Source organism: Phyllostomus hastatus, unplaced genomic scaffold (assembly GCF_019186645.2).
Source record: "Phyllostomus hastatus isolate PE091 unplaced genomic scaffold, TTU_PhHast_1.1 phas_scaffold_555, whole genome shotgun sequence".
NCBI classification, from domain to species: Eukaryota; Metazoa; Chordata; class Mammalia; order Chiroptera; family Phyllostomidae; genus Phyllostomus; species Phyllostomus hastatus.
The window spans coordinates 6,687,040-6,710,905 of NW_025334036.1; the positions used below are offsets into that span (position 1 = coordinate 6,687,040).

The 23,866-nt window shown below is 41.3% G+C and overlaps 1 protein-coding gene across 5 annotated transcripts in view; it reads left to right on the plus strand.

The window, feature by feature from the left end:
* The window catches only part of CHD2 (chromodomain helicase DNA binding protein 2), an 85,203-nt gene that overhangs the window by 30,363 nt on the left and 30,974 nt on the right, over positions 1 to 23,866 (plus strand). For 4 of the 5 annotated variants that reach the window (XM_045824718.1, XM_045824720.1, XM_045824715.1 and 1 more), the window contains 17 exons: positions 667 to 800; positions 1,665 to 1,917; positions 2,611 to 2,711; positions 3,635 to 3,679; positions 3,827 to 4,005; positions 4,119 to 4,243; positions 5,673 to 5,889; positions 7,659 to 7,748; positions 8,599 to 8,789; positions 12,624 to 12,812; positions 14,680 to 14,842; positions 15,165 to 15,317; positions 17,461 to 17,532; positions 20,782 to 20,931; positions 21,673 to 21,821; positions 22,790 to 22,886; positions 23,334 to 23,426. In XM_045824718.1, coding sequence (XP_045680674.1) covers positions 667 to 800; positions 1,665 to 1,917; positions 2,611 to 2,711; positions 3,635 to 3,679; positions 3,827 to 4,005; positions 4,119 to 4,243; positions 5,673 to 5,889; positions 7,659 to 7,748; positions 8,599 to 8,789; positions 12,624 to 12,812; positions 14,680 to 14,842; positions 15,165 to 15,317; positions 17,461 to 17,532; positions 20,782 to 20,931; positions 21,673 to 21,821; positions 22,790 to 22,886; positions 23,334 to 23,426 — 2,401 coding nt within the window. The remainder of the gene's footprint in view (positions 1 to 666; positions 801 to 1,664; positions 1,918 to 2,610; positions 2,712 to 3,634; positions 3,680 to 3,826; positions 4,006 to 4,118; positions 4,244 to 5,672; positions 5,890 to 7,658; positions 7,749 to 8,598; positions 8,790 to 12,623; positions 12,813 to 14,679; positions 14,843 to 15,164; positions 15,318 to 17,460; positions 17,533 to 20,781; positions 20,932 to 21,672; positions 21,822 to 22,789; positions 22,887 to 23,333; positions 23,427 to 23,866) is intronic. The other variant, XM_045824716.1, reaches the window with a different exon arrangement.

The following is a 23,866-nucleotide window of genomic DNA, read 5'->3' on the forward strand; positions in this document are numbered from 1 at the left end:
TCCAGTGTATCCAGTGAGTGATCCCAAACCCAGGACTAGACGCTGAGTTTGCTAATGCAGAGGTGTCTCCTCCCACAGCTGCCCTCGAGTCCAGGACTGTGCTTTTCTCTTGTATGACTCCCACGACACCTGTTGTTAATATGTGGTGGAGGGTCATGTTTGAGCATTTTATTAAAAGGAAGTATGTTAGTTGAAGGTCTTAACAGTTTGAAGATACTTAAATTTCATATCCTGGTTATTGGGAGACAAAACACAGGGTTAAAACATTTAATCTTAGAAATGTTGCTTGTCTTTTGCCCAGGAGTAGTGTTTTTTGAAAATTCGTTCTACATTTTCAGTGTAGTTGTTTTCTTATTATATAGTAATGATCTCACTAAAAAAGAACATATACGCATGTCCTTAAAGTTTTTTATATCTTGCTTACACAAATCAGTGTAAATGTAGTCCATTTTTATTTTGAAACATGGATTAGCCTTCCTGTAGTTACCCATGAACATGCACTCATACACAAACAGGGAACTTGGAGCCTACTTTATATGTGGCCGATCTGTACAACAGCGTACTGGAGGCAGCGTGGTACGGTTCCTTTTTCTAACGACATTCTATATGGCAGAGTTAAATTCTGAAGAGAGAGTTTCCCCTCACTCAGCATTGTCCCTCCTGCAGTTATAAAGAAGATGATGACTTCGAGACTGACTCCGACGATCTCATTGAAATGACTGGCGAAGGAGTGGATGACCAGCAGGATAATAGTGAAACCATCGAAAAGGTCTTAGATTCACGGCTGGGCAAGAAAGGAGGTATGTGCCTTTGGGAAGCAAAATACTTCTCTACAGCTGCTTAGTGAGGCCCAAATGTTACACGTTTCAACTCTGAAGTGATGCGTTTCACTCAGTCCGTGCCTGTATTGGTTGTGAAATGGGGAAGTTTTTCTGACCCCGTCTTCATGTCTCAGAGCTGAGACCAGAGGGATGTGTTTTACATTTTTGAGACTTGAAGCTAGTAAAGATGTGTTACTGTCTTAAACGGCAGTGATGTAGTGGAGCTTCTTGCTCATTAACATTAAGCAAATATGCCTTTACTTGTTTCTGAATCTTGTGAAAAGTATGCAGTAGATTAAATGCATATTTGAACGATAGTGAAGATTTTTTATAATCAAATTGAGATATCTCATAACTTAGTTTCTTTAAAGTAATCTTTCAATATAGGAAATACCAAGATAACACCTAATTCATTTTTCTCTGCCTTTTTTTTTTTAATCTAGTCTTACTTGAGGTTAATAGAGTTAACAGAGAACTTTGGGTAATTGGTGGAGAGATATTTATTTTCTTGCCTTGTTTTTAATATTCCTGGAGGTCTGGATTTGCTTTCTGAGTTAGTAGGTACCAAAATGAACAGATGTTTCTGTTCCATTTTTATTGTGTTTGGGCACAAGGATTTTTTTTTTTTTTTAGTTTCACTAGCAAATTGGAATATATTTTAAAGTATAAAAATCGGATCTTCATTTTGAAAATATTTGAAATTACTGACCTTGTTTATTCTATATTTGTGAAATTCTGCTTCTTTCAAGTTGAAGGATTTTGGTGCTTTATCCAGAAAGAGACTCTTTAGACAGTTGTGCTCATGGGAAACTTTTCAGTGTCTGCTTTCACATACTTTTTAAGGTTTGTTGAAACTGAATCCTTTCGCAGCCACTGGAGCATCTACTACTGTGTATGCAGTTGAAGCTAACGGAGACCCAAGTGGTGACTTCGACCCGGAAAAGGAGGAAGGCGAAGTCCAGTACCTCATCAAGTGGAAGGGTTGGTCTTACATCCACAGCACGTGGGAGAGTGAAGAGTCCTTGCAGCAGCAGAAAGTGAAGGGCCTAAAAAAACTCGAGAACTTCAAGAAGAAAGAGGATGAAATCAAGCAATGGTACATTTCCCATCATGGCTTAAGGAAATACATTTGCAGCCTGAGGGACAGGAAGCGTCCATATACCTGGTCATCCTACCTGCCAGTGTAACGTGATCAGGTTATTCTGTGTTAGGAATAGGGACAGATGAGTTCTAATTTCTCTTTTATTGTAGTACAAAATATGCTACTTCACTAAGTCACGTATTTTCCCTCTGAGCAAAATATAAAAATATTCCTAAAATAAGAGTAGCTTATAAGGCATAGAAATTTAAAATTCTCAGAAGTACAGTATTATTTAATGTTGTCCTTTTAAAGAGCTTTGGTGCTAAGGATAGTTTCCAAAGAATGTCACATTCAAGCACTCCTAAAGCCCACTATATAATAAAAATGGTATATTTTTAAATCTGGAAGACAGTTATATTGTTTCAGTCTGTTTGGATACATGAGTTTATCCCATGAAATTACATGAATTTGCCACAAAGTAGTTATTTTTAGGTTTCTTTGGAAACAGGCCACATCAGAGAGGGGTCTGAGTTGGTTGGTGTTTTCTAAAAGTGTATGTTTTTTGTAAAATCTCTGGCCTAGTTAGAGTACTGCAGGGGCAGGTGGAAGTGAAGACAAGATTCCTTTCCTGTCTCTGACTTCGCTTTGGTAAGTGTGTACAGATACCCCAAATTTAATGAGGATGTGCTTTTTCTGTCTTCTGTCCAGGTTGGGGAAAGTTTCTCCTGAAGATGTGGAATATTTCAACTGCCAACAAGAGCTAGCCTCAGAGTTGAACAAACAGTATCAGATAGTAGAAAGGGTAATAGGTAAGAACACAGAGACTTATTTTAGCAGTGTGTGAGCTCCACGAATAATGGGAATGATGTAAATTAAAAAAACACTTTTTTTTATAGATTTAATTTTGGGAATAGATGCCTAGATATACTTAGAAGGAAAAGCAAACAAGATGTGCTGATAAATTTGGAGGTGAGGGAATGACAGAAAGAGGTGTCAGGGGTGATGCCAAGGTATTTGACCTGAGTAAACAGGAGAATAGAGGCACCACTTCCTGAACTGGAAGAGCTGATGTTTGGGTGGAAAATGAACCTGGTTTGATGAACTTCTTAGTCACCAAATGGAGAGTATTGTGAAGGCTGTAGCATGTGTGGGTCTTAGAACTCCTAGTCTGGGCTGGAAATTCACATGTGGGAATGCATCAGTACATAGATCGTATTTAAAGCCTGAGGTTTAAAGAGATCATCAGAAATAGTTCACATGGTGAGAATAGGAAGTCCGAGAGCATTTGGCTTTTGGAAGTCAGCAAGAAACCAGCAGAAGGAGACTGAGAACAGACAGCCAGTGAGATAGGAGAGCTGGGAGGGTGGGAGACTGGAAGGCAAGTGATCCACGTGGCTCAGGAAGGCGGAAATGCTGCTGGTCCACAGGGTCCAACTGGGACTGGATCCTTGTGTCTTGCGAGAGGTAGGGCACTGGCGGCAGGTCCTGGAGTGGTGGGGATGCAGCCTGCTTGGGGCAGCTTCTGGGGAGAAGGAGCAGTGGACAGGGAGTGAAAACAGCTCTCCTTGGGCATCATGTTGTCAAGAGGCACAGAGAACAGGGCAATGTGGACCTGAGAGTTTTTTTTCTTTTTAAGATGGGAGACCGTGTATTAATATTCTTGTTCATAGGACTTAAAGTGTCACTCCTTGGTTATAGTGATAACTTTCTCTATTATCTTCCATTTGTTTAGCTATGAAGACAAGCAAATCTACACTGGGTCAAACAGATTTTCCTGGTAAGTAATCTTATTTATAAATGTTCAGCATTTACCAACAGCTCATGTTTTGCCACGTGATGTTTCATTCATTATATGTAAAACAGAATGTCACTCCCCTCCTTTAATGGACAGTGGATGACCTGTGTATTTTTACATGTGAACTAGCTCACAGCCGGAAGCCGGCACCTTCGAATGAACCTGAATATCTATGCAAGTGGATGGGACTGCCTTATTCAGAGTGCAGCTGGGAAGACGAAGCCTTGATAGGAAAAAAATTCCAGGGCTGCATCGACAGCTTCCACAGTCGGAACAATTCAAAAACCATTCCAACAAGAGAGTGCAAGGTGTGGTGTTGGCTGGCTTTGGTGTTTTGGGGTTTTTTAGGGGGAAGATGTATTGATACAAAGGTTCATCAGATATTGGGGAGATCTTTACTTTGCTAATTTTTGTTTTTCAGGCCCTGAAGCAGAGACCACGCTTTGTAGCTTTAAAGAAACAGCCGGCATATTTAGGAGGGGAAAATCTAGAGCTCCGTGACTATCAGCTAGAAGGCCTCAACTGGCTTGCTCATTCCTGGTGCAAGTAGGTAGAAAAAGATGTTCGGAATTGTCTGTACTGCTGCTGGCTTCTTTGTTGTTAGATGCAAAGCATTACTTCTTTCTCCTGTGTATTGTAGAAGTAAGAAAATTATGAGATGGAGAGAATTCCTTTCTGGGGAAGTCCAGTCAGCCTTTCAAATCCACAGATTCAACCAGTTTTTGAATACAGTATTCTAGGGAGAAAAGTTTGTTAGGGAGAGGAAATGAATGTTGCTGAAAATTGATCATTTCCTGTCAGCAGAGTGGAAAGGTGAGAGACATAATGAGGACTCAGGAACACGCTGTGTCTGAACAGTACATAACATAGGTGTGTCTGAGATTTATAGAGAAATGGCCTTCTCCTTTTCCCTTCCTTGAATATGTTCTGCTTCGTTCTTTTGTGTGCTTTTTCCCTAAATTACAAGTTTAATCTTTTCCTAGTGAATGTCTCGTTTATTCAGTTAAGTTGTCTTTAACTTGCGTATCAGTCCCACATTCTCTGCTTCACTGCATAAACATGGATTATATGTGTGTAAACCTTCAGTGGCCCGATTTTCAAGAAACTTTTAATATTTGCAACCTGTGTCATACATGTATTCCTAATTTTTTGCTGAATAAGCTATTTACTATTTTCTGAACATACTTTTCCTGACTCTGGCCATTTCGTCATTTTTTCCCCCCTTATCTCTGCACAGTCCTGTCCCTATTGGTGTCCTGCTCAAATCCAGCCCGTGTGCTAAAGCAGGGCTTTCCAAAGTGTGGTCCCAGGAATACACCTGCATCAGAGTATGCAGAAGTGCTTGTTAAAAATGCAGATTCCCGAGCTTTTTCACAGATACTCTGATTCAGTAGGTGCGGGGGCAGAATTCAGGACCCTACAGCCTACCCCTGCTGTAGACTGTGGTGTATTTAAAACAAGCTGTATGCACAGCAGCACATAGACCTAGGGGCAGTGTGTGTAGCACTGAACAACGTGGTGGCATGCAGTGGACTGGGTGGGTAACTCGAGCAGACACTCGTGACTGTCAGGCAGTCGGTTCACTACAGTGGGGCTAGCCAGTCTGCCCTGCTTTCAGTATTGGAAGCCAAGGTCATGTGCTTGAGTCCACGTGCCTTCTCTGTTACAAGAGATATACGTAGGAGACCAAAGGCAAGGTCAGGAACATGGTCTGAGTAGGCGCTTGCAGTAATCCAAGTCTTGACCATGCTTAGGTCACTCATTGTTGTTTGTAGCTTGTCCTATTTTATGTAGGAGGCTTGACTGCAGGTGAGAGGAAATACAGTTGAGGCTCACTACGAAATGTCTTACTTGGTGACAGAGTGGGGCAGTGGTGTCCTTGCTCTCTGTGCACATACTGTGTGTGTGTGTGTGTGTGTGTGTGTGTGTGTGTGTGTGAGAATGAACTAATGATTTTTCTTTTTTCTCCCTGCAGAAGTAACAGTGTAATCCTTGCTGATGAAATGGGCCTAGGAAAGACCATCCAGACCATATCGTTCCTCTCCTACCTGTTCCACCAACACCAGCTGTATGGCCCCTTTCTTATAGTCGTCCCTTTATCCACCCTCACCTCATGGCAGAGGGAGTTTGAGATCTGGGCACCAGAGATTAACGTAGTGGTTTACATAGGTGACCTGATGAGCAGAAATACGGTGTGTAAACCAAAAGAACTGGGATGGAATCTGTGTGATGAATGTGTTTTGGAAATTGACCTGTACCCATTATAGTGTTTAGTAAAATTATGATTCTGACACTGCTGTGCCCCTGATACTGAGAGATAATATGTATCACAAAAATGCAACTTAGATGTTCTTTAAAATACGCTTACTGTATTTAAAGAAAATTCGTGAGGGAATCTCTTAGATTGCAGTATTAATTTTTTCTTCTGTCTTCTGTACTTTCAAGACCACTTTACTTATGAAGGGTTATAAGAAGGAGTTAATACCTTATAGAATGTTAATATTATTGTTGCTGTTTGTAATTGAAAAAAATTTAAAACTTAACAAAAATTAATTAAAATGGTGAGGTTGCGTAACTTACAAGCAAGGGATAAGGGGAAAGGACAAGGAGCCATTCCAAGGTGGCAGAAGGGAGATTTGCCTGTTATCACACTTAGCATCAGAAACTCAGAACACTGGGCCTTAATGTTTATCTTTGTTTGGCAGTTCTTTTCCTGATAATACCTATAACTTTTTTAAGAAGCACCTGTTATGTGCCAGGCCCTGTGCTTGGTGCTTTATGTATGTTGCCTGTAGTCCTCACGATAGTCTTCAGAGTAGACCATGATTTTTCCAGCCAGCCGAGGAAGATACTGACTGAGAGTTTCACACTGGTCCCCAGGCCCCTGGAACGTGGGGTGGGACAGAGACGTGTCTGGGCCCACACGCCTGCTCTTTCACCCCGTGTGTTTGAGTGTGCTGTTTCCCGGGTGCTGCTTGTATAAATGCAAGCAAATCATCAGGAATCCAGAAACCTTTGAGGGAAATGTTAGAGTCATGTATTATCAGACTGATTCAAATTTATTTTTATTAGATGTTTTCATTGTCTAACCTAATCCCTGGCAGATTTCATTGCCCTAATTTTGAATTTCTAAGCATAGAATAGTTTTTAGCTTTGCTAATTTATTTTTTTTAACCATTACGAAAGAAAAATAAACTTTTTAGATTGCTCTTTATGTAATAACGAAGACAAGGAGAACTCTGAAAAATTGTGGCATCAGGGAAGTTTTCTTAATGGTCCTCACTATTTTTTTTTTTCTTTCTTTCCCCTTTGGCGGTGATCGGCCACATGTACTCCTTGTTCTTCGTGTCCTTTTCTAACTTGTCAAGCAAACGGCAGAGCTGTGTCGCGGGCCCTCGTGCTGCTGGCTGGGTGTCCAGTTACACCCTCCTTGAGAATGTGTCAGCTTTTGTGTTCCCTTCACGTTGACATTGTTTTTACTCGTGTTAAATGCTGTTTTCATCTGTTAACCCTCACTTTCCTCTTCCTTGGGGCCCATATCTCTGTGCCCTGTGATTAATGAAATTTCTGACCCAGCTAGTGGGTGGAGTTACTCGTTAATAAAAGTATTGCCTTGCCCAGAGAAATAATCAGATTATATTTCCTTAAGAAAACCCTCATTTTGGGAATTAATTGCTGACGAAATGCATCACTTGCTCAATTGTGTTGGGGTTGGAGGGGCGAAGGGAAACGACAGTTTATTTGAATTCTGGCAGTAATGTTTTTGCCGCTCAGTGATAGACCTTTTAATTCTTTTACTGCTTTATGCTTAAATTATGTCATTTTAGAATGTGTACGGTATTTGTTAAATTCTAATCAGATTTTTTAGTTGAACATGTTTCTGTTGCATGTCATAAGACTTGCTGGTGATAGAGAAAAGTAAAAGTGGAAATTGTATTTTAATTATCATTTTCTTTTATAGATACGGGAATATGAATGGATTCATTCTCAGACCAAAAGGCTCAAGTTCAATGCACTTATTACAACATACGAGATCCTCCTAAAAGATAAGGTATGTAACTGGTAGCTAAAAGGCTAAGTTTTCTAGAGTGACTTATCCAAATGGTGGGGTTTATACCCCCCAGTTACCATGTTATCTGTCTTTATTTCTTTAAAAAAGCAAACAAATGAACAGACAAATCCAGAAAGAATTTGAAGGTTGTTAATAAAAATTAGAACCTCGCAGCTGAAGGGGGCCTTAGGTCACCTGGTCCAGTTGAATGATGCAGGATGCAGGTGTATTGAGACCTGTAACTTCCCTGAGGTTCTAGTCAGGTGTTGGAAACGGGGCCTGAGAGCCATCCTGTCCTTGCTAAGGTTTCTCCAGAGCACTCGGTGGGGACAGTCTCTGTGATGAGGAGGGCAGAAAACGGAACTCTTCCAAGTTATCTCCTTTCTATTGTTACTAAGAAATGTATGTGACAGGTGATCCCATTGGTGATAAATAAGTGTAAAGGTCAGTTTGGTGACTCCTGATGTTTCTGTGCTTCACAGTGGGGCTGGAGAACAGGGAGAGAAGAATATTCACTAAGGAGAGACTGCCAAATCACTTTCTTTTGTTTTTCTGTGTTTTTTTTCGCCCAGCATATCAATTTTTGCATTCTTTCTTAAGAGCACACAGCAATACCTGGCATAAGAGATTCCCTATATCTCTTCCAGGAGGATGTGCCCTTTTGAGTAGACATAAATCTGGCAACCAACTAAAATAAACAGAAGAGTCTTTGTGTACTTTAAGTCAGCAGAGAATAAATGTTCCTGTGTATACCTTTGTGGTGGTATTTGTACAGAGATGATTAACACTTGAACGCACTTTTGGGTTCCCTTCTGACCTGGTGGCTCGTTCTGTTTTGTTTTCACTTCAGACTGTGCTGGGCAGTATTAACTGGGCCTTTCTGGGAGTGGATGAAGCCCATCGGTTGAAGAATGATGACTCTTTATTGTATAAAACTCTGATTGATTTCAAGTCCAACCATAGGCTCCTGATTACGGGGACCCCTCTTCAGAATTCCCTCAAAGAGCTCTGGTCCTTGCTGCACTTTATTATGCCGGAGAAGTAAGCTCCTTACTGTGTATTTCAAAACATGCTGGAATGTCTGAAATGCCAATGCTTTTTAACTCTTTTTTTAGTAGACCTTAGGGAAAATGGATGGCATGTTTTGGGGAAAGCAAAGCATTGACTGAGGGAGGAACAAATGTATTACAGCGTTCCATAATAAATGACAGAAGGCAGAGAAATCAGCCTGTTAGGGAGGGAAGGTTGTCTACCAAATATTTGAATCCGTTACTGCTTTGGGGAAATAATGAGTAAATAGGAAACATCAGACCTTCTCACTGTTCTTACAAGGTACTGAGTAAAAATTAAATGAAGTCTATAAGGTACATAATCTGACAAGCATTAGAAATACTTAAATCCAAACCTTTGCTAACAGAAGCATCAGCTTAAGGTCTTATTCCAGTCTTTAACTCATTAAAGATTTCTTTGGGAGAGATGGTATCCAGTTTCATAAAAGTTAAAATTACCCACTGGTGGTTGATGATGCCTAAAATGAAATCTGTACTGGCTGCCCTGATGTGAAGGACCCTATTCAGTCTGCCCCTTGACGGTACCCGACGCGTATCGTTCCTCTTTCTCCACCGCTCATTCTGCGTCGTCCCCTCTGGCCATCTTTTCGTTCCTGTAGCATGCCATGCCATTGCCATGTCTTTGGTCTGCAATGAATTTTCTCCTTGTCTTCACCTGGCCAGTCACTTAACACTATTGCCTTAGCTTATGTGACTACCTCTTTTTAGAGGCCTTCTCAGACCATCCAACCTAAAGTAGCCTGTTAGACATGCTGACCATCCCTACCCTGTTGCATTTTCTATATGACACCTTTTTTTTTTTTCATTCCCTCATCCTTCTCATGTCATTAAATTATGAGTCCAGACGTAACAGGGATCTGTTGCACTTGATTGCCAAGAATAGGACCTGGCACCCAGTCAGCAGTGCGGTTGAGGGGTGTCAAACTGGCAGGTGAATGCTCCTGCCTTTTCTACAATTTAAAAAAGATAAGAGTGCCTACTGTGAGTCATACACCGATCAAGGCATTATGGGTAGCCTAATGACCAACACAGAAATGGTCCCTTCCCCCCCATGTGGTGTTAACTGTTAAAACAACTTTTCAACATAATTAGCACACCATAAAGCATACCATTGGAAGGATACAATTGAACATTTTTAGTAAATTTGTAGAGTTGTGCATCTATCACCGTAATCTCGTTTTAGAATATTTTTTCACCCCCCAAAATTCCCTTAATCTCTGCTTTTATCTGCAATCTTAGGCCTTCACGAATCAGCTTTCCTCTGTAGCGATTTACCTTTCCTAGAGATTCTGCATAAATGGGTTCCTGATAAGTAGGCTTCTGTTTTTGGCTCCTTTCACTTAGCATAATATTTCTGAGATTCACCTTTGTCATAGTTAATCAGGGACTATTCTCTTACTGTGGACTAATACTCCGTTGTATGCCTATTCATTTAATGGACATTTGGATTGTTTTAGTGCTGAGCTGTCGTGTTCTTGTGTGGACGTACATTTTACTTCCCTTGGTTAGATGTTTAGGAGTGGAATTGCTGGGTTGCTAGGAAAGTATATAGTTCTTAAGAAACTACCAGGCTGTTGTCCAAAGAGACTGTACCATTGCATGTTCCCATCAGAAATGTTTCAGTTTGCTAGTTCCCTCTGTATCGTCACCAGTACTGTACTTGGTGTATTGTCAGTCATTTGGATTCTAGCCATCCTGGGTGTGTGGTGGCATGTCATGGTTTCAACTTGGATTTCTGTAATGACGAGTAATGTTAAACCTCTTTTCATCAGTTCATTAGCCATTTGTATATCTTTGGTAAAATGTCTTTTCAAGTCTTTTCACTCACTGAAAAGTTGGATCATCTGTCTTCTGTGTTAAACAGGTTTTTAACTTCTTTTTCTTTATTTTTGGTATTCTAGATGAAAATGCTTTGCTAGTAGTGTATGATTTGCAAGTATCCGTCCCAGTCTGTGGCTTGTCTCTTCATTTTCTTAATGTTGCCTTTTGAAGAGCAGAAGTTAACTTTGATGAAGTACACTGCTACTGTTTTTTAAAATGGATTGTGTTTTGATGTAAAATAAGATGTTTGCCTCACATAAGTTTGCAAAGATTTTCTTATTTTCTTGTAGAAGTTTTAGTTCTTACGTTTAGGTCTGCATTTCATTTTGAGTTACTTTTTTGTTTATAGTGTTAAGTGTGAGGGCCTAAGTTCATCCTTCTTGCAGAGGGATTTTGGAAATTGTTCAGGGCCATTTGTTGAAAAGAATACCCTTTCATTATTAAATTGTCAGGGCACCTTTGTTGAAAATCAGTTGAGACTGTAAATGTAATGGTCCGTTTCTGGATTCTCAGTTCTTTTCCACTGGTGCATATTTGTGGGCCTTAGGTTTCCTTTGTGAGAGATTTTTTTAATGACTAATTCAGTTTCCAGTTACAGGTCTGTTCTGGTTTTCTGTTTCTTGGTTTAGTTTTGTTAAAATGTGTCTTTCTAAGAATTTGTGCATTTCCTCTAACTTGCCCTATTTCTTGACATAAAGTTACAATATTTCCTCATCCTTTTGATTTTTGAAGGATTAGTAGTGATGTTATTTTTGTGTTGCGGTAACTAGTGTCTTGTCTCTTTTTCTTGATCATTTTGGTAGAGGTTTAACAATGCTGGGGCTGTCTCTAAGGCTTGTGTTGACCCACCTGGCGGCCCCTGACACAGTGCCTGGCCGTTTATGATGAGTTCAGGAGTAGCCCCAGATGCGGTTGATGCCGTTGTTTGTGCCTGGTGGCCATTACTGTCCCTGACTCTCCATCTTGCCAAAGAGCTTGTGCTCTGAGTCCTTGAGTGACCCAGCGTCTCACCCCCGGGTAATGTCGAGTCACTCCAGTTTGTCATTCTGGGACTTGCCTGGCCTCAGCCGGGCTGGGCCTCCTGGTGTCGGAGAGCAGGCCACGGCAGTGACTAAGCTTCCAGTTGTGGCCTCGGTCACAGGCGCCCTTTCACCTACTGAGCTTGTCTGCACACAAAACGAGGCTAGTTCTTCCACGTGGGTGTTTGTGTGGCAAGACAAAGTATGTTTTTCTGATCCTCGTAAAACAAATTTTCCTCATTCCTTTTTTATTTTTGAAGAAAATTGGTCATAACGACCAATTCTGGATTTCTGCCACAAGTCTTTTAGTGTGAACCGAAGATGGTTGAATTAAAATTTAAATGTGAGAAACTTCTGTCTAGAGTTCAGGCAGAACCACACGAGAGACAAGTTTTTAAATTCCTTAATAAAATTTATGTCTGCAGATTGCACTAATAACTTTATATCAGTTGTATTGTTCTTGTCTAAGGGCTGTTGTCTTTTTCTGTTGTTATAATCCATTAACTTTTCAGTCTGTGAATAGTGAAGATTATTGATGGAAATTACATAGCTTTCACCTTTGAGCAGCGACAGCTCTAATACTGCCACTGATTATTCTTTTACCTTGGGATTTTATTTTCCCAAGGAATTGAAGCTTATTAAAAGATTATCGATATTTTTTCTGCATAATATTTCACACAGTGACTTACTGTGTTTGTGCATATACTGATTGCGTGACATACTGAAATGTTTCGTGAACTCTAGGTGCATTCTCAAAATTGGAAAACTGTTATCCAGTGTGGACTGGTGAACTTAATTCATTTGATTTCCCCCTCTCTTATATTCAAGGGCTAGTGACAGATAAGATTTATCTTTCCCTATGGGGAAGATTTTTTTTTAATCACTTAGTTCCTTTAAAAATGTTTTTTGGGGAAAAATGCCTTTTTCTACTACGTAGCTAAGTAACACTATTGTTTCATCTCCAGGTTTGAGTTCTGGGAAGATTTCGAAGAAGACCACGGGAAAGGGAGAGAGAACGGCTACCAGAGTCTTCACAAGGTGCTAGAGCCTTTCCTTCTCCGGAGAGTGAAAAAAGATGTGGAGAAATCCCTGCCTGCCAAAGTGGAGCAGATTCTCAGGGTGGAGATGTCGGCCCTTCAGAAACAGTATTACAAGTAAGTTATGGGCTGGGTTAGGCCTGATGGGGTTGGGGTCAATGCCACGAAGCCATGAGAGGGGTAACTGACAAACCAACTGTTTCTTTCTGTGATGTCTCAGCACAGACTTAAGGAGCAATGTAATGGTCAGAGGACATCTTATTATCCTTGCTTTTTTATTTGGGTGAGAGGGTGCACAGTACTTCCGTTCTGTAACTGGTCTGAAGCATATGTGAATTCTCAGTGCTAACCCCCTACTAGTAGTAAGCAGGCTTGTTTATATACTCTGCCACTCACTCAGTCATTTAAGGTTTTGAGATAATGCCAAGCATCCTGTAGATACTGGGAATACGAGGATGAGTGGAATGTGTTCTTGCCAGAGCCTTTCTGTTTGTTTGGTAGGGAAGACAAACTGGGGACAGTTAGGAGCGCTGTTCACACTGAGGTGTGTGCTGGGGCTGTGGATGGAAGGTCAGAAGGAAAAGTTCTGAAGGCGGAGGTGCTCCAGGAGCCACGGGGAGCGTATGGCCTGGGTCTAGGCTGTAATATGTTAAAGGCAAAACGGTGGGTTTAGGACAGAGAGCAGCATCCAGCGTGCTTGTGACGCTTGGCCTTTCATTTTGATGATTTAAAGGTGGATCTGGAGTAATTGTAACAAATGATATTGCCATAAAAGCTCTAGCCTTTTGAAGTTAGAAGTTTGGCCATCTTAACGGTCCCTGCTTGTTCTTCATTAATTATACAAAGTGGCTAAGAACAAGATTTGAATTTTCAGTACTTAACTCTCTTACCCGTTTGTCTGACACTCCCTTGATTAAAAAAAATATTTTTTATGGGAGCTGTCGATACTGCATACAGACACAGAATAGAGTGGAGTCACGTACCCCCACAGTCCAGCTTCATCGGTGCTGGCTCAGGGCCATTCTCAGTTCCTCCAGATCTCCTTTTGTGTCCCCATTCCTGCCCTTCTGTCATTTGAAACATGTTCCAGGTACATAGCATAAATGTTCCCATACATCTAAAAAATAGGGACTCTTTTTCTCAGAGTTAAGCAAAAAGATAAGCCCCCCAAAATCAAGTTTAAGAACCTCACCCCAAGCTTATAGAGAAGACAGATGGGCAGTTGCTATGGGTGAAACGGCTCCAAGGGCACAGACTTCTGTGTACAAAATGAGTCAGACGTGGGAGTGTGATGCACCACATTGTGACCTCAGCTGATAAGAGAACGGATTAAAAAAGTCTTCATCATAAGGAAGAAAAATTGTGACTCTATGGTGACAGATGTTAACTGGACTTACTGTGATCATTTCGCAGTATGTACAAATACTGAACCGTAATGTGATGTAATGAAATTAATTCAATGTGTCAGTTATACCCCAGTTTAAAAAAAGAGTCAAGCATGATATCAGTACTGTTATCATGCCTTAAGAAAAATCAATAATTTCTTAGTATTTTTATGTCCAGTGTTTACAGTTTTTTTGGTTGTCATAAATAATAGGTGTCATAAATATATGTGTGAGCAGATGCATGTGCACACTTATGTGCACATGCATCTGCTCACACATATGTTGGTTGTTTGCACTGGGATCTGAGTATGTTCTGTTCATTAGGATTGGTTGTCATGTCCCTTAAGTTTATTTTAACCTGTCTCCGTCTGTCCTTGTAAATTCTTTGAGTGAAGAAACTTGGGTCTGTGTTGCCTTGATTTTGCTGATTCTAGCTCTGTGGCATTATTTCATAGTTTACTGTGGATACTTGGTTTCCTGTGCAGTCACAGACTAGTGTAGAGGGTTGATTTGATCCAGATTCACTATCCGTATTTTCATAGCATACCCCAACTCTGTTGTTTGCATCTAAGAGTGTCATTATCATCTGTAATTTGCAGATGGATCCTGACCAGGAATTACAAGGCTCTCGCCAAAGGAACTAGAGGCAGCACGTCCGGCTTCCTGAATATCGTGATGGAACTGAAGAAGTGCTGTAACCACTGCTACCTGATTAAACCGCCCGAGGAAAACGAGAGGGAGAATGGACAGGAGGTTCTCACGGTGTGTGCTTGCTATCCTGTTCTCATTGCTTTCTCAGACACAGTTTAGTTTTTACAGTTGCTTATCAAAATGACTCAAGCATCAGAAGGGGCTTTAAAAACAGGTGCGAACAGTTAACATAGCTAGGAAAAATCCGGAAGTATTGTGGTGTCAATAACGTCATCGATGACAGGTAAAGAGCATTTCAGGAATTGCTAGAAATATGTCACTTAGGTTACAGAGAGCTTCAGAAAGCTTAAATGTGATTTTAAAAATGAGAACTCGTAGAGAGGAAGGGCAGACTGCAGGATTTTAAACGTTGGAATGTCTTTTCAATCTTCAGTCCCTGATCAGGAGCAGCGGGAAGCTGATTCTGTTGGATAAACTGTTGACCAGGCTCCGAGAAAGGGGGAACAGAGTCCTCATCTTCTCCCAGATGGTGAGGATGTTGGATATCCTGGCCGAGTACTTGACTATTAAGCACTACCCTTTCCAGGTAAGGGCGCTCGGTAATTGGACTCCCTCCCTCCCTCCGTTCCCCTGGGTTCTGTGCTTTGTTTGCTGAATTACCCTGCCGTAGTGAACAAGAGTTCCTTTGTGTGAAACAAGCTGAGATGAAGGCTCCAGGGAGGTCTTGGTTTTTTACTTCCATGCCTTTATGCTCTAACCCTATAATGAGCATGGTTGCATGAAGATCATTTTTCTTTTTTGGGGGGGATGAGAGAAGGCAAAACTGGGCAAGAGAAAAGCCTGTTAGACGATGTCTGGCCTCCCCAAGTCCGGGCTGAAGGTAGAGAGGAAGGAGGCGGGAACCTGGTTACAGAAACCGAAGCCCTCGACAGAAAAGGAGAGGTGGCAGTGTCGTGCTCCTGCTCCCGGGAGGCCAGCCCTGGCTGTGGGGCCGGGGACTCAGCGGAACAGTGTGCCTGAAGCTTGCTGGTCCCTGAAGCACGTGGCGACGGTCCCCTTTTCTTCTGCAGACTTGTTAATGCTGATTTTTGTCTTTGTTCAGTTATCTCCTATGAGATAAGAAAAATAAAGTTTGTGGAAAAGAGTTTCTTCAGCATAATATTTTTCTGGGTGTAAGACTATGGGAAACTGATTTCTGAGCTATGTATAGATGTGTCTGCGATCTACCTTTACTCTTGGCATAATATTTTTAAAACATTTTGATTTTTAAGTTTTATTTAAATAGTTTTTCTCTTTAACTTTGAATGGATGGACTGTTCTGCCAACTCGCCTAGTTTTGCTGATATTGAAGAAACTTGGAGTCAGTGACTCTCCTAAGAAGGCTGAGCTTTAAAACTAACTTAATAGATTGTCTTTCTAAATACCCTGGAGGGCATTGCTATATCCCTGACATCTTGTGTGGTCTTTCAGTAGCTGTCACAGCATATAGTTTAGTACTGTGGTTATTACCAAAATACAGTACACTGTTAGGCACTGGGTCCCTGTGAGCTTTCAGGTCTAGTAATCATTTGATATCAAGTCAAATAATGCATTTCTTTTCTCTCCAGGGAAAAAGTAGGCTGGAGTCATTCAGCTTTATCATGTCTAATGTCTTCTATTAATGGGAATGTTAAATGGGACCATTTGGGTTTTGGGATTTCAAATAAAGGCGGTGAACCTGCCACTTAAACTTACCTGTTGGCTGAGGCTCTTCATCTGAAAGAAGGGGGTTCCTGTGTATGCTTCCACTTGGGGTCAGGTGGCTCTGGGGCTGGTCGGCAGACCTGTGAGCTGGGGGAATGTAGGTCCTTCCATAGGGTGTCCCCAGCCAGTCACTGGTCATTGGCCAGCTGACATCCTCTCTTGGGTCAGTTTTGCCTTCTGCAAAACGAGGTATTTTGTTTGTCCTCCCTGGTGATTGTGAGGGAAAGAAATACTAAAATGATTTTTAGAGTGGAAAGGGCTTTATATGTACAACATACAGGTAATCTTTACTTTTTATTTTACATATGTGGTTTCTGTATGTTGACATTTTATTTTTGCTTAGAACTGACATGCTCCAAAGCATTTTATGTACCAGGAAATGTTAGAGGCTCTCTTAAAGATGCATTTATTTTGCTGGTTGAACTTGGCTCTCATTTTAGAGTGCAATTTTGAGAAGCTGGGCTATATGACCAACTTAATTTTCAACATTCTCTGTTATTGCAAAATGTTTTTCAAACAAAAGGATGAAAATAATTTTTTTGTTTGTGTAATACTTAATAACCGGACAAATTTTAGCTACATTAGCTATGAAGCTTTTTTTTTCCCCAGGAGCTAATTATTAGGTGACCAGGGGTAGTATTTCCTCGTCTCCTCAGTACCCACAGATGCAGAAGCAAACAAAGCCTCAAACCAGAGCTTGGGTTGCCTTCTTTTCCTTATAGGTCTTGGCAGCCTTTCTGATCCTTGGATGAACCCAGATAGCCCTTTGATTCAGAAGCTTCTGACCTTGAGTTTGTAACGGGAGATCTTGGGGCAAGTAGAGCGGGCTGCTTAATTAAGCACAGCCCCAGACAGCACATTGCCGGGGCATTCCAGTTATTTTTACCCAGTGGGTGCTGCGCTGATAAAGGTTGCAGGTCTGGTGTTCTATTCTGAGTGAAGCTGATCTTCCTACCTTATGATTTCCTTGTGGTTTATTTTTACAGCGTCTGGATGGTTCCATCAAGGGAGAAATCCGAAAACAGGCGCTGGACCACTTCAATGCAGATGGTTCTGAGGTACACCCTGCATGGCTTTGCTTTTGGGACAGCTTGGGCTCTGTATCAAGGGCAAGCCCTTTTGGCTCAATATAATCCGTTTCAGGAATAATTCACTGCAATTCTCCTGTCAGGAGAAGGAAATGAGAAATCACTAACATAAAAGGTGTCTCTTAATTCTGTGTTCACTCCAGGAAAGCAAATGCATGCTTGTTTACCTCCCTGGTGTGGATTAATGACAGTTCTGATATCAACTGAGTTTTCTCTGGTGGCTTCCAGATACCAAGCTTCTGGGCCTAGGAAACCAGCCAGGCGAAGGTGGGGGAGGGCTGGCCAGTAGGCTAATTTTGACATATCTTTAGTACCAGGAGGTTCTAATCTATACTTTTTTGGTGACTTTGGGTCTTGTAAAGTACGTTTGCCATGTCTCAAATTCGTTAGACCCTGGTACAAAGTGACTTAATGATCTTGCTTTGGCTGACAGCAACATTTACTGTAGCATCCAGCTTGAATGTGGTGCTACAGAGTATTTCACTTTTTAGACATACAGGAGAGCCACTTAGGACAAGTTGGGAACCACGGTAGTGTTGTCATTGGTGCACATCAAACTGTAAAGAACTGTGGGGTTGGAGGGAAGTGGGGAGAAGAGCTTTGCTGTTGGTGGAGGGAAAGGAAGCTGTGGAGAGACCCAGAGTGGACTGAGAAGTGCTCTGGAGAGAATGGTAGAACTTCAGAAGTCTGGGCCACTGTTTTGTATAAACAGAACAGACTTGGCTTCCTGCTTTCTGAAGAGCTTCACGCTCTTAACTTCTGTCTCATACTCCAGACTGGCATGCCTTCTACCTCCGGAATTGCGTGTAGTCCTAGTTAAACTGTGGTTTTCTGACTTCTCTAGCCTGAAATTTTAGTTCCTGAGGAGCTTGGGGCTCTAATCTGCTCAGAACCAAGGCTCGAATAGTTATGGAGAAGAGGAACTGAATTACTGAGCTCGAGCTCATTCCCGTTCCTCCTGTCGGTCCTCCCTGTCTCCTCCATCGTAAAATTGCAGTAATTCCAATACCTCCTTCATGGCACTGCTGCGAGGAGGAGATGCGGTAGCCAACGCTCAGCGCTGAGCACATGGCCTGGCACACAGTGAGCCCTCAGTGAATGCTAGCTTTTCTGTTAGTATTTGTCGAAATTGTTTTCGTGTTCCCTGCTCCAAGTTTAAAAAATAGTGAGAGTGGGGTGGTTCATACCGTGTTTGCTCAGAAAAAAGGCCCAAATTCCTTTTTTTCCTTAGTTCTCAATTGATCCCCCTGCCCCATGGCTACATATAGAGTACAGGTTCTCTACCATTTTCTACAAATTTGAGTCTTTTTAACTTAATTTAAAAAGAATTATTTAGTCATTGGGGGAAATATATGCACATGTAGAAGATTTAGGAGATGGGAAAGGGCACAAATAAGAAATTGTGCAAAACTCCCATTCCAGAGACAACTTGCTATTTATTCCTATCATTGGGGTGTATTTCCTTTTAATACTGAGTGAAACCATTTATTTCTTTATATGTTTACCTGATTCGGACAATGTTACCACCTTTCATTAAAAATTATATGCTGAGCATTTTTCTTTGTTATTAAAGATTTAAAATTTTTTTAATTTCTGATATTTTCTCATACCTGTACCGTTACTTATTTAGCCACTTTGTTGTCGGATATTTAGGTAACAGCATATGAACAATTAAAAAAGGTTTCTGATACATTTTGTTAATTTACTTTCCCCAAATAATTGATATTCATAGTGTTTACGTATGAATATTTCCAATATTTCACCCTTAGCTTCTTTGAATTGCATAATTTTTAACCTTTGCCAATTTGACAATGGACACAAAGAACATCTTATTATAGTTCATATTATCTTTGATAAAGAGAGACTTTGAAAATGGCTAATGAGATCAGTCAGACCCCAGATTTTAAGTTTTGGATATTTCATTCTGAAATGTCCTCTTTACCTGTAGGTTTCTTTAGCGTTTTGGTGTCACTTGGTGTTTTACCAAGGATCACAGAGCATGTGCGTCAACATCCTCATTAATCAGTTCTTTACTGGAATTATTTAACGTTCTCCAAAAATGGAGACAGCTGTCTCCATTTTTATTTCTGTGGCGTGCCATTGGCCACTGGGACTCTAGTTAGAACATGGAGACCTTGTCATGCATATGTTTGTATATTGAATGTGTACCCATTTATCAGAACATAACTCAGGCTCAGTTGGTTGGACGTCATCCCACAGAGCAAAGAGTTGCAGGTTCAATTCCCAGTGAGGGCGTATGCCTGGGTGGCGGGTTTGGTCCCTGGTTGGGGTGTATGTGAGATGCAACTGATTGATGTTTCTCTTTCACATCAATGTTTCTCGCTCTCTTTCTCCTTCCCTCTCCCTTTCTCTAAAAATAAAAACTAAAAAAAACCCACAAACCCCTAAAAACTAAAAAACAACAACGACAACAACTCAGAACTGTCAGTTTTTGAGTGCTACTTCTGTGCCAACCTTTGACATACATGATCAAATGCTCTGAAAATGGAAGTCTGACTTCTATTTATCTAGCTCACATAGTTTACTTCCTGCCTCATGCCCGTGTTTTTCTGAGCACTGAGACATGGGCAGGTGTACTGTGCCCGCCCAGTCTCTGTTGTCACTGGTGTGAACCCTGGAGTGTGCCAGCAGTGCCTAGGCCTTCCGCACACGCAGCTCTCGGGCCACACCGGCTCTGGTTTCTCCGCGCATGTCCTGCGGGGATGGAGGCTGCCCTGCTTCTCACCAGTCCCGTCACGTGGCCTCGGAGTGCGCCGTTTCTGTGTCCTCCCCAGCCTGACAGATGGAGGGATGTTTACAGAACAGGGTCCTTGTTTATCATGACTGCCTTACATGGCACAATCGATCTCCCCGTGGAAAGTCAGCGTCTAGGCCACTTGATAATTACGTTTGTCTAGTTTTTGTTACTGCTTGTATGCTAGTTTTAGCCAGGTGCGAACATAAATGTTTTGCTGCTATTGCCTTATCAGATCCTACCTTACTCCTAGTTCGTTGTACTGACTCTTACCTCCTAATTGAATGAAAATTCACCCTGCCGTCCGTCAAGTCCCTGACATTCTTGTAGCCTCCATAAAGTTTGTCCATCATATCTCACTTTTCTTCACACCTGCAGGGGTTTCCAGGTGTAAGGGCTTATTGGACTGTGAAACTGTTTCTGAGAAGGCCACTGCATAAAGTAGTATATTGCATTGTGTACAGGACTTCTGTTTCCTGCTCTCGACAAGGGCTGGTGGCCTGGGAATCAATTTGGCTTCAGCGGACACAGTCGTCATCTTTGACTCTGACTGGAACCCCCAGAACGACTTGCAGGCACAAGCCCGAGCCCACAGGATTGGTCAGAAGAAGCAGGTCAGTGGGGAGAGGCTTCTGGATATGTCTTGGGGGGGCGGGGAGAGGAGTTCCTTAGGCCTTTCGGGATGTTTTGTGAATTGACTTTTTCCTGTTCATCTTCATTTCCCAAGGGAAGATTTTTGTTGTTGTTAATTAGTGCAGAGAAGCTGTCATTGGGGCCAAGATGAGCCTATTAAGGAACGCTTCTCTTTTGCTGTTTAAAAAGTATGTCACCGGTGACTTTCTGGTTTACTCAAAGAGAGATAAATGATGAATTGACCAAGAACTGAAAATTTCCATCTATTTTAGTATGGAAAAGTTGTTAAATATTCTCTTTAGCATCGTTCAACATGGTGTGTTTTTATTATATGTGACCAATTCTAGCTCTAAGGAATGTGGGAAAAATATATACTTATTTCCTTTGTATATGAATTTCAAAGTTTGCTTTAGTATTGGGTAACTCGTAAGTTTCATACTCGGCCAAAGATCCAGTTTTTGTGAAATGGATTGTTTTAGCAAGATTTTTTATTTCTAGAACAAGGCTATCATAATTCCTTGAAGGCAGTCTTATTTAAAGTGTAACCTGCTGCAGAGAGTAAAAATAGTGCATCTGTTTAAGCTGTCTGCTTGGGTGGGTAGCTTACAGTCATTTTATGGTGCTAGAGAATAGATCTTTCATTTCCCCTCCTGGTTTTAGACAGGTGTAACTTCATTTTTTGGTGTGATCGGGCATAAGTCTAACATTTCTTTTTCCTACAGGTAAATATTTACCGCCTGGTTACAAAGGGGACCGTGGAGGAAGAGATCATAGAACGGGCCAAAAAGAAGATGGTATTGGACCATCTGGTGATTCAGCGCATGGACACCACTGGCCGGACGGTCCTGGAAAACAACTCGGGAAGGTCCAAGTGAGTGCCAAAGGGATGGGAGGCAGCGGAGTCAGGCTGATTTTACATCAACATTTGGTGTATCATTCATTCTTCTAATAGGACTTTGTACAACAGATGTTAGAGGCCTTTACTTATCTGGAAACGACTAAGACTGCAAGAAGATAGCCTTTTTATTTTATTTTGTTTTCCCTATTTCTTTTCCTTATCAACCCTTTGCATATGTGTGCTTTTGCCCTCTCCTCCTCTCCATCTTGCTCACTCTCTCTTTCCTGTCCTTCTCTGGCCTCGTGCGATTGGCTCCGCATGTGACACATGACACAGCAGCTTCATCCTGGCATACTGTTGCCTTGAACTTTTCACCAGATTGAATTGGCAGCTGTTTTCTTACTGTGGGTAAAAATGTTTGTGTGGAAATTGTTATCTTTCCTACCGAAACAAAAGGAAGGTAGTTACGATCTTTATTTGAAAGCACAACTATTTCTCTTAAAGAATTTACATTTTGACCAAATTGCTGAGTGTGTTCTCTGCTGGTCTTTGTAGCTTTGATATAGGTGGAGTCAAGTGAGCTTTTCATGAACAGGATATTTTCAGATGATTTTCCACTGTAGAGCAATCTAGGTAGAAGCTTGGTTCTCTTATTTTGGACCAGAGGTGAGCAGGTTGAAAATTCTTGGTGAATGAATGGTAACATTCTGAGTCAAAGGACAGAGGCAGACTTTCCTTACTTCATGTTGCTAATTACCTGTCTCGTTTAATCATGTAATAGATGAGCCAACAGGAGGAGAATTGATTTCTAGTCTTTTCCTGGGTCAGAGTTCCCACACATCCTGTGGATAAAAATAAGATATTTGAGGATCATTTTTCTTATGACAGAATTTATATTTTCACCAGTAATTTGACCCCCTAATGAATGACAGATACAAAGTAGAACTCCACAGAGGTTACTTGATATCCTAAGGGATTACAACTGCATTTTACTTTCACAGTTCAAATCCTTTTAATAAAGAAGAGCTGACAGCTATTCTGAAATTTGGAGCAGAGGATCTTTTCAAAGAACTTGAAGGGGAGGAGTCGGAGCCTCAGGTAATTAACAGTGAGGGAACAATGTGTTTTGACAAGGATCGTTTGTGAGAGAGAGGTTTTTGGAAGCAGATTTCCCAGTCCGTGTTAAACAGCCTTCTGTAAAGAAGCAGTAATTATTTCAAAGACGTAGGTTTTTTGTTTTCGATTTTTACAATAAAGCTCTAAGCTCTTAATAAATTCAATAAGAAAAAAATGAGGAAAGCACTTGAAGATTTCCTTTGGCTTTTTTTTCTAGTTTTATTTCTTGTATTTTCTGAAGTATCACCTAATTGTTTGTATGAATGATAGTTTGAAATATTAAATGAAAACAGTGTAAAACTGGGTCAGTAAGAGAAAGGTAGAAATGGAACATGAGAAAAGAGAACTGACTTATTTGCATCAGACATTTCAGTGCATGCTGACTACCGTCGCCTTGTTACCTTAGCTGTATTGCTGTTCTTCTCTTAGGAAATGGATATAGATGAAATTTTGCGCTTGGCTGAAACCAGGGAGAACGAAGTGTCAACTAGTGCGACAGATGAGCTCCTGTCACAATTTAAGGTATGAAAGCCGTCGTGGGAGGAAGCCCTTCTCATTGACTCATTAACCAATAATAGCTGATGCCCATGGCACTTGCTGGGCACAGGGTACACTCTGCTCTTCCCTTTACTCGAACTGACTCATGTCCCCAGAATCATGCTCTGGAGTTCCGAGCGTGTTCTCAGTATGGAATCTCTCGTCCTCCCCTGCAGGTAACCACTGAGGTCAGTGGGTGGAGGAAGAGACATCTGGGGAGAGGGCTGAGGATATGATGTCATGGGATAGGTGGTGACTGGGGGGGTGGAAGGCTCGTGGGAGAGAGACATTAATGGAGTCAGATGACAAAGAGGTCAAAGGTACAAAAACAGAAGGTGACAGGAGGCTCTTGATGACTTGGTGAGATTTTTTTTTTTAAGGGTCATCACAGGATGGCCAGTGGTATCTGATATAACAGAAAATTA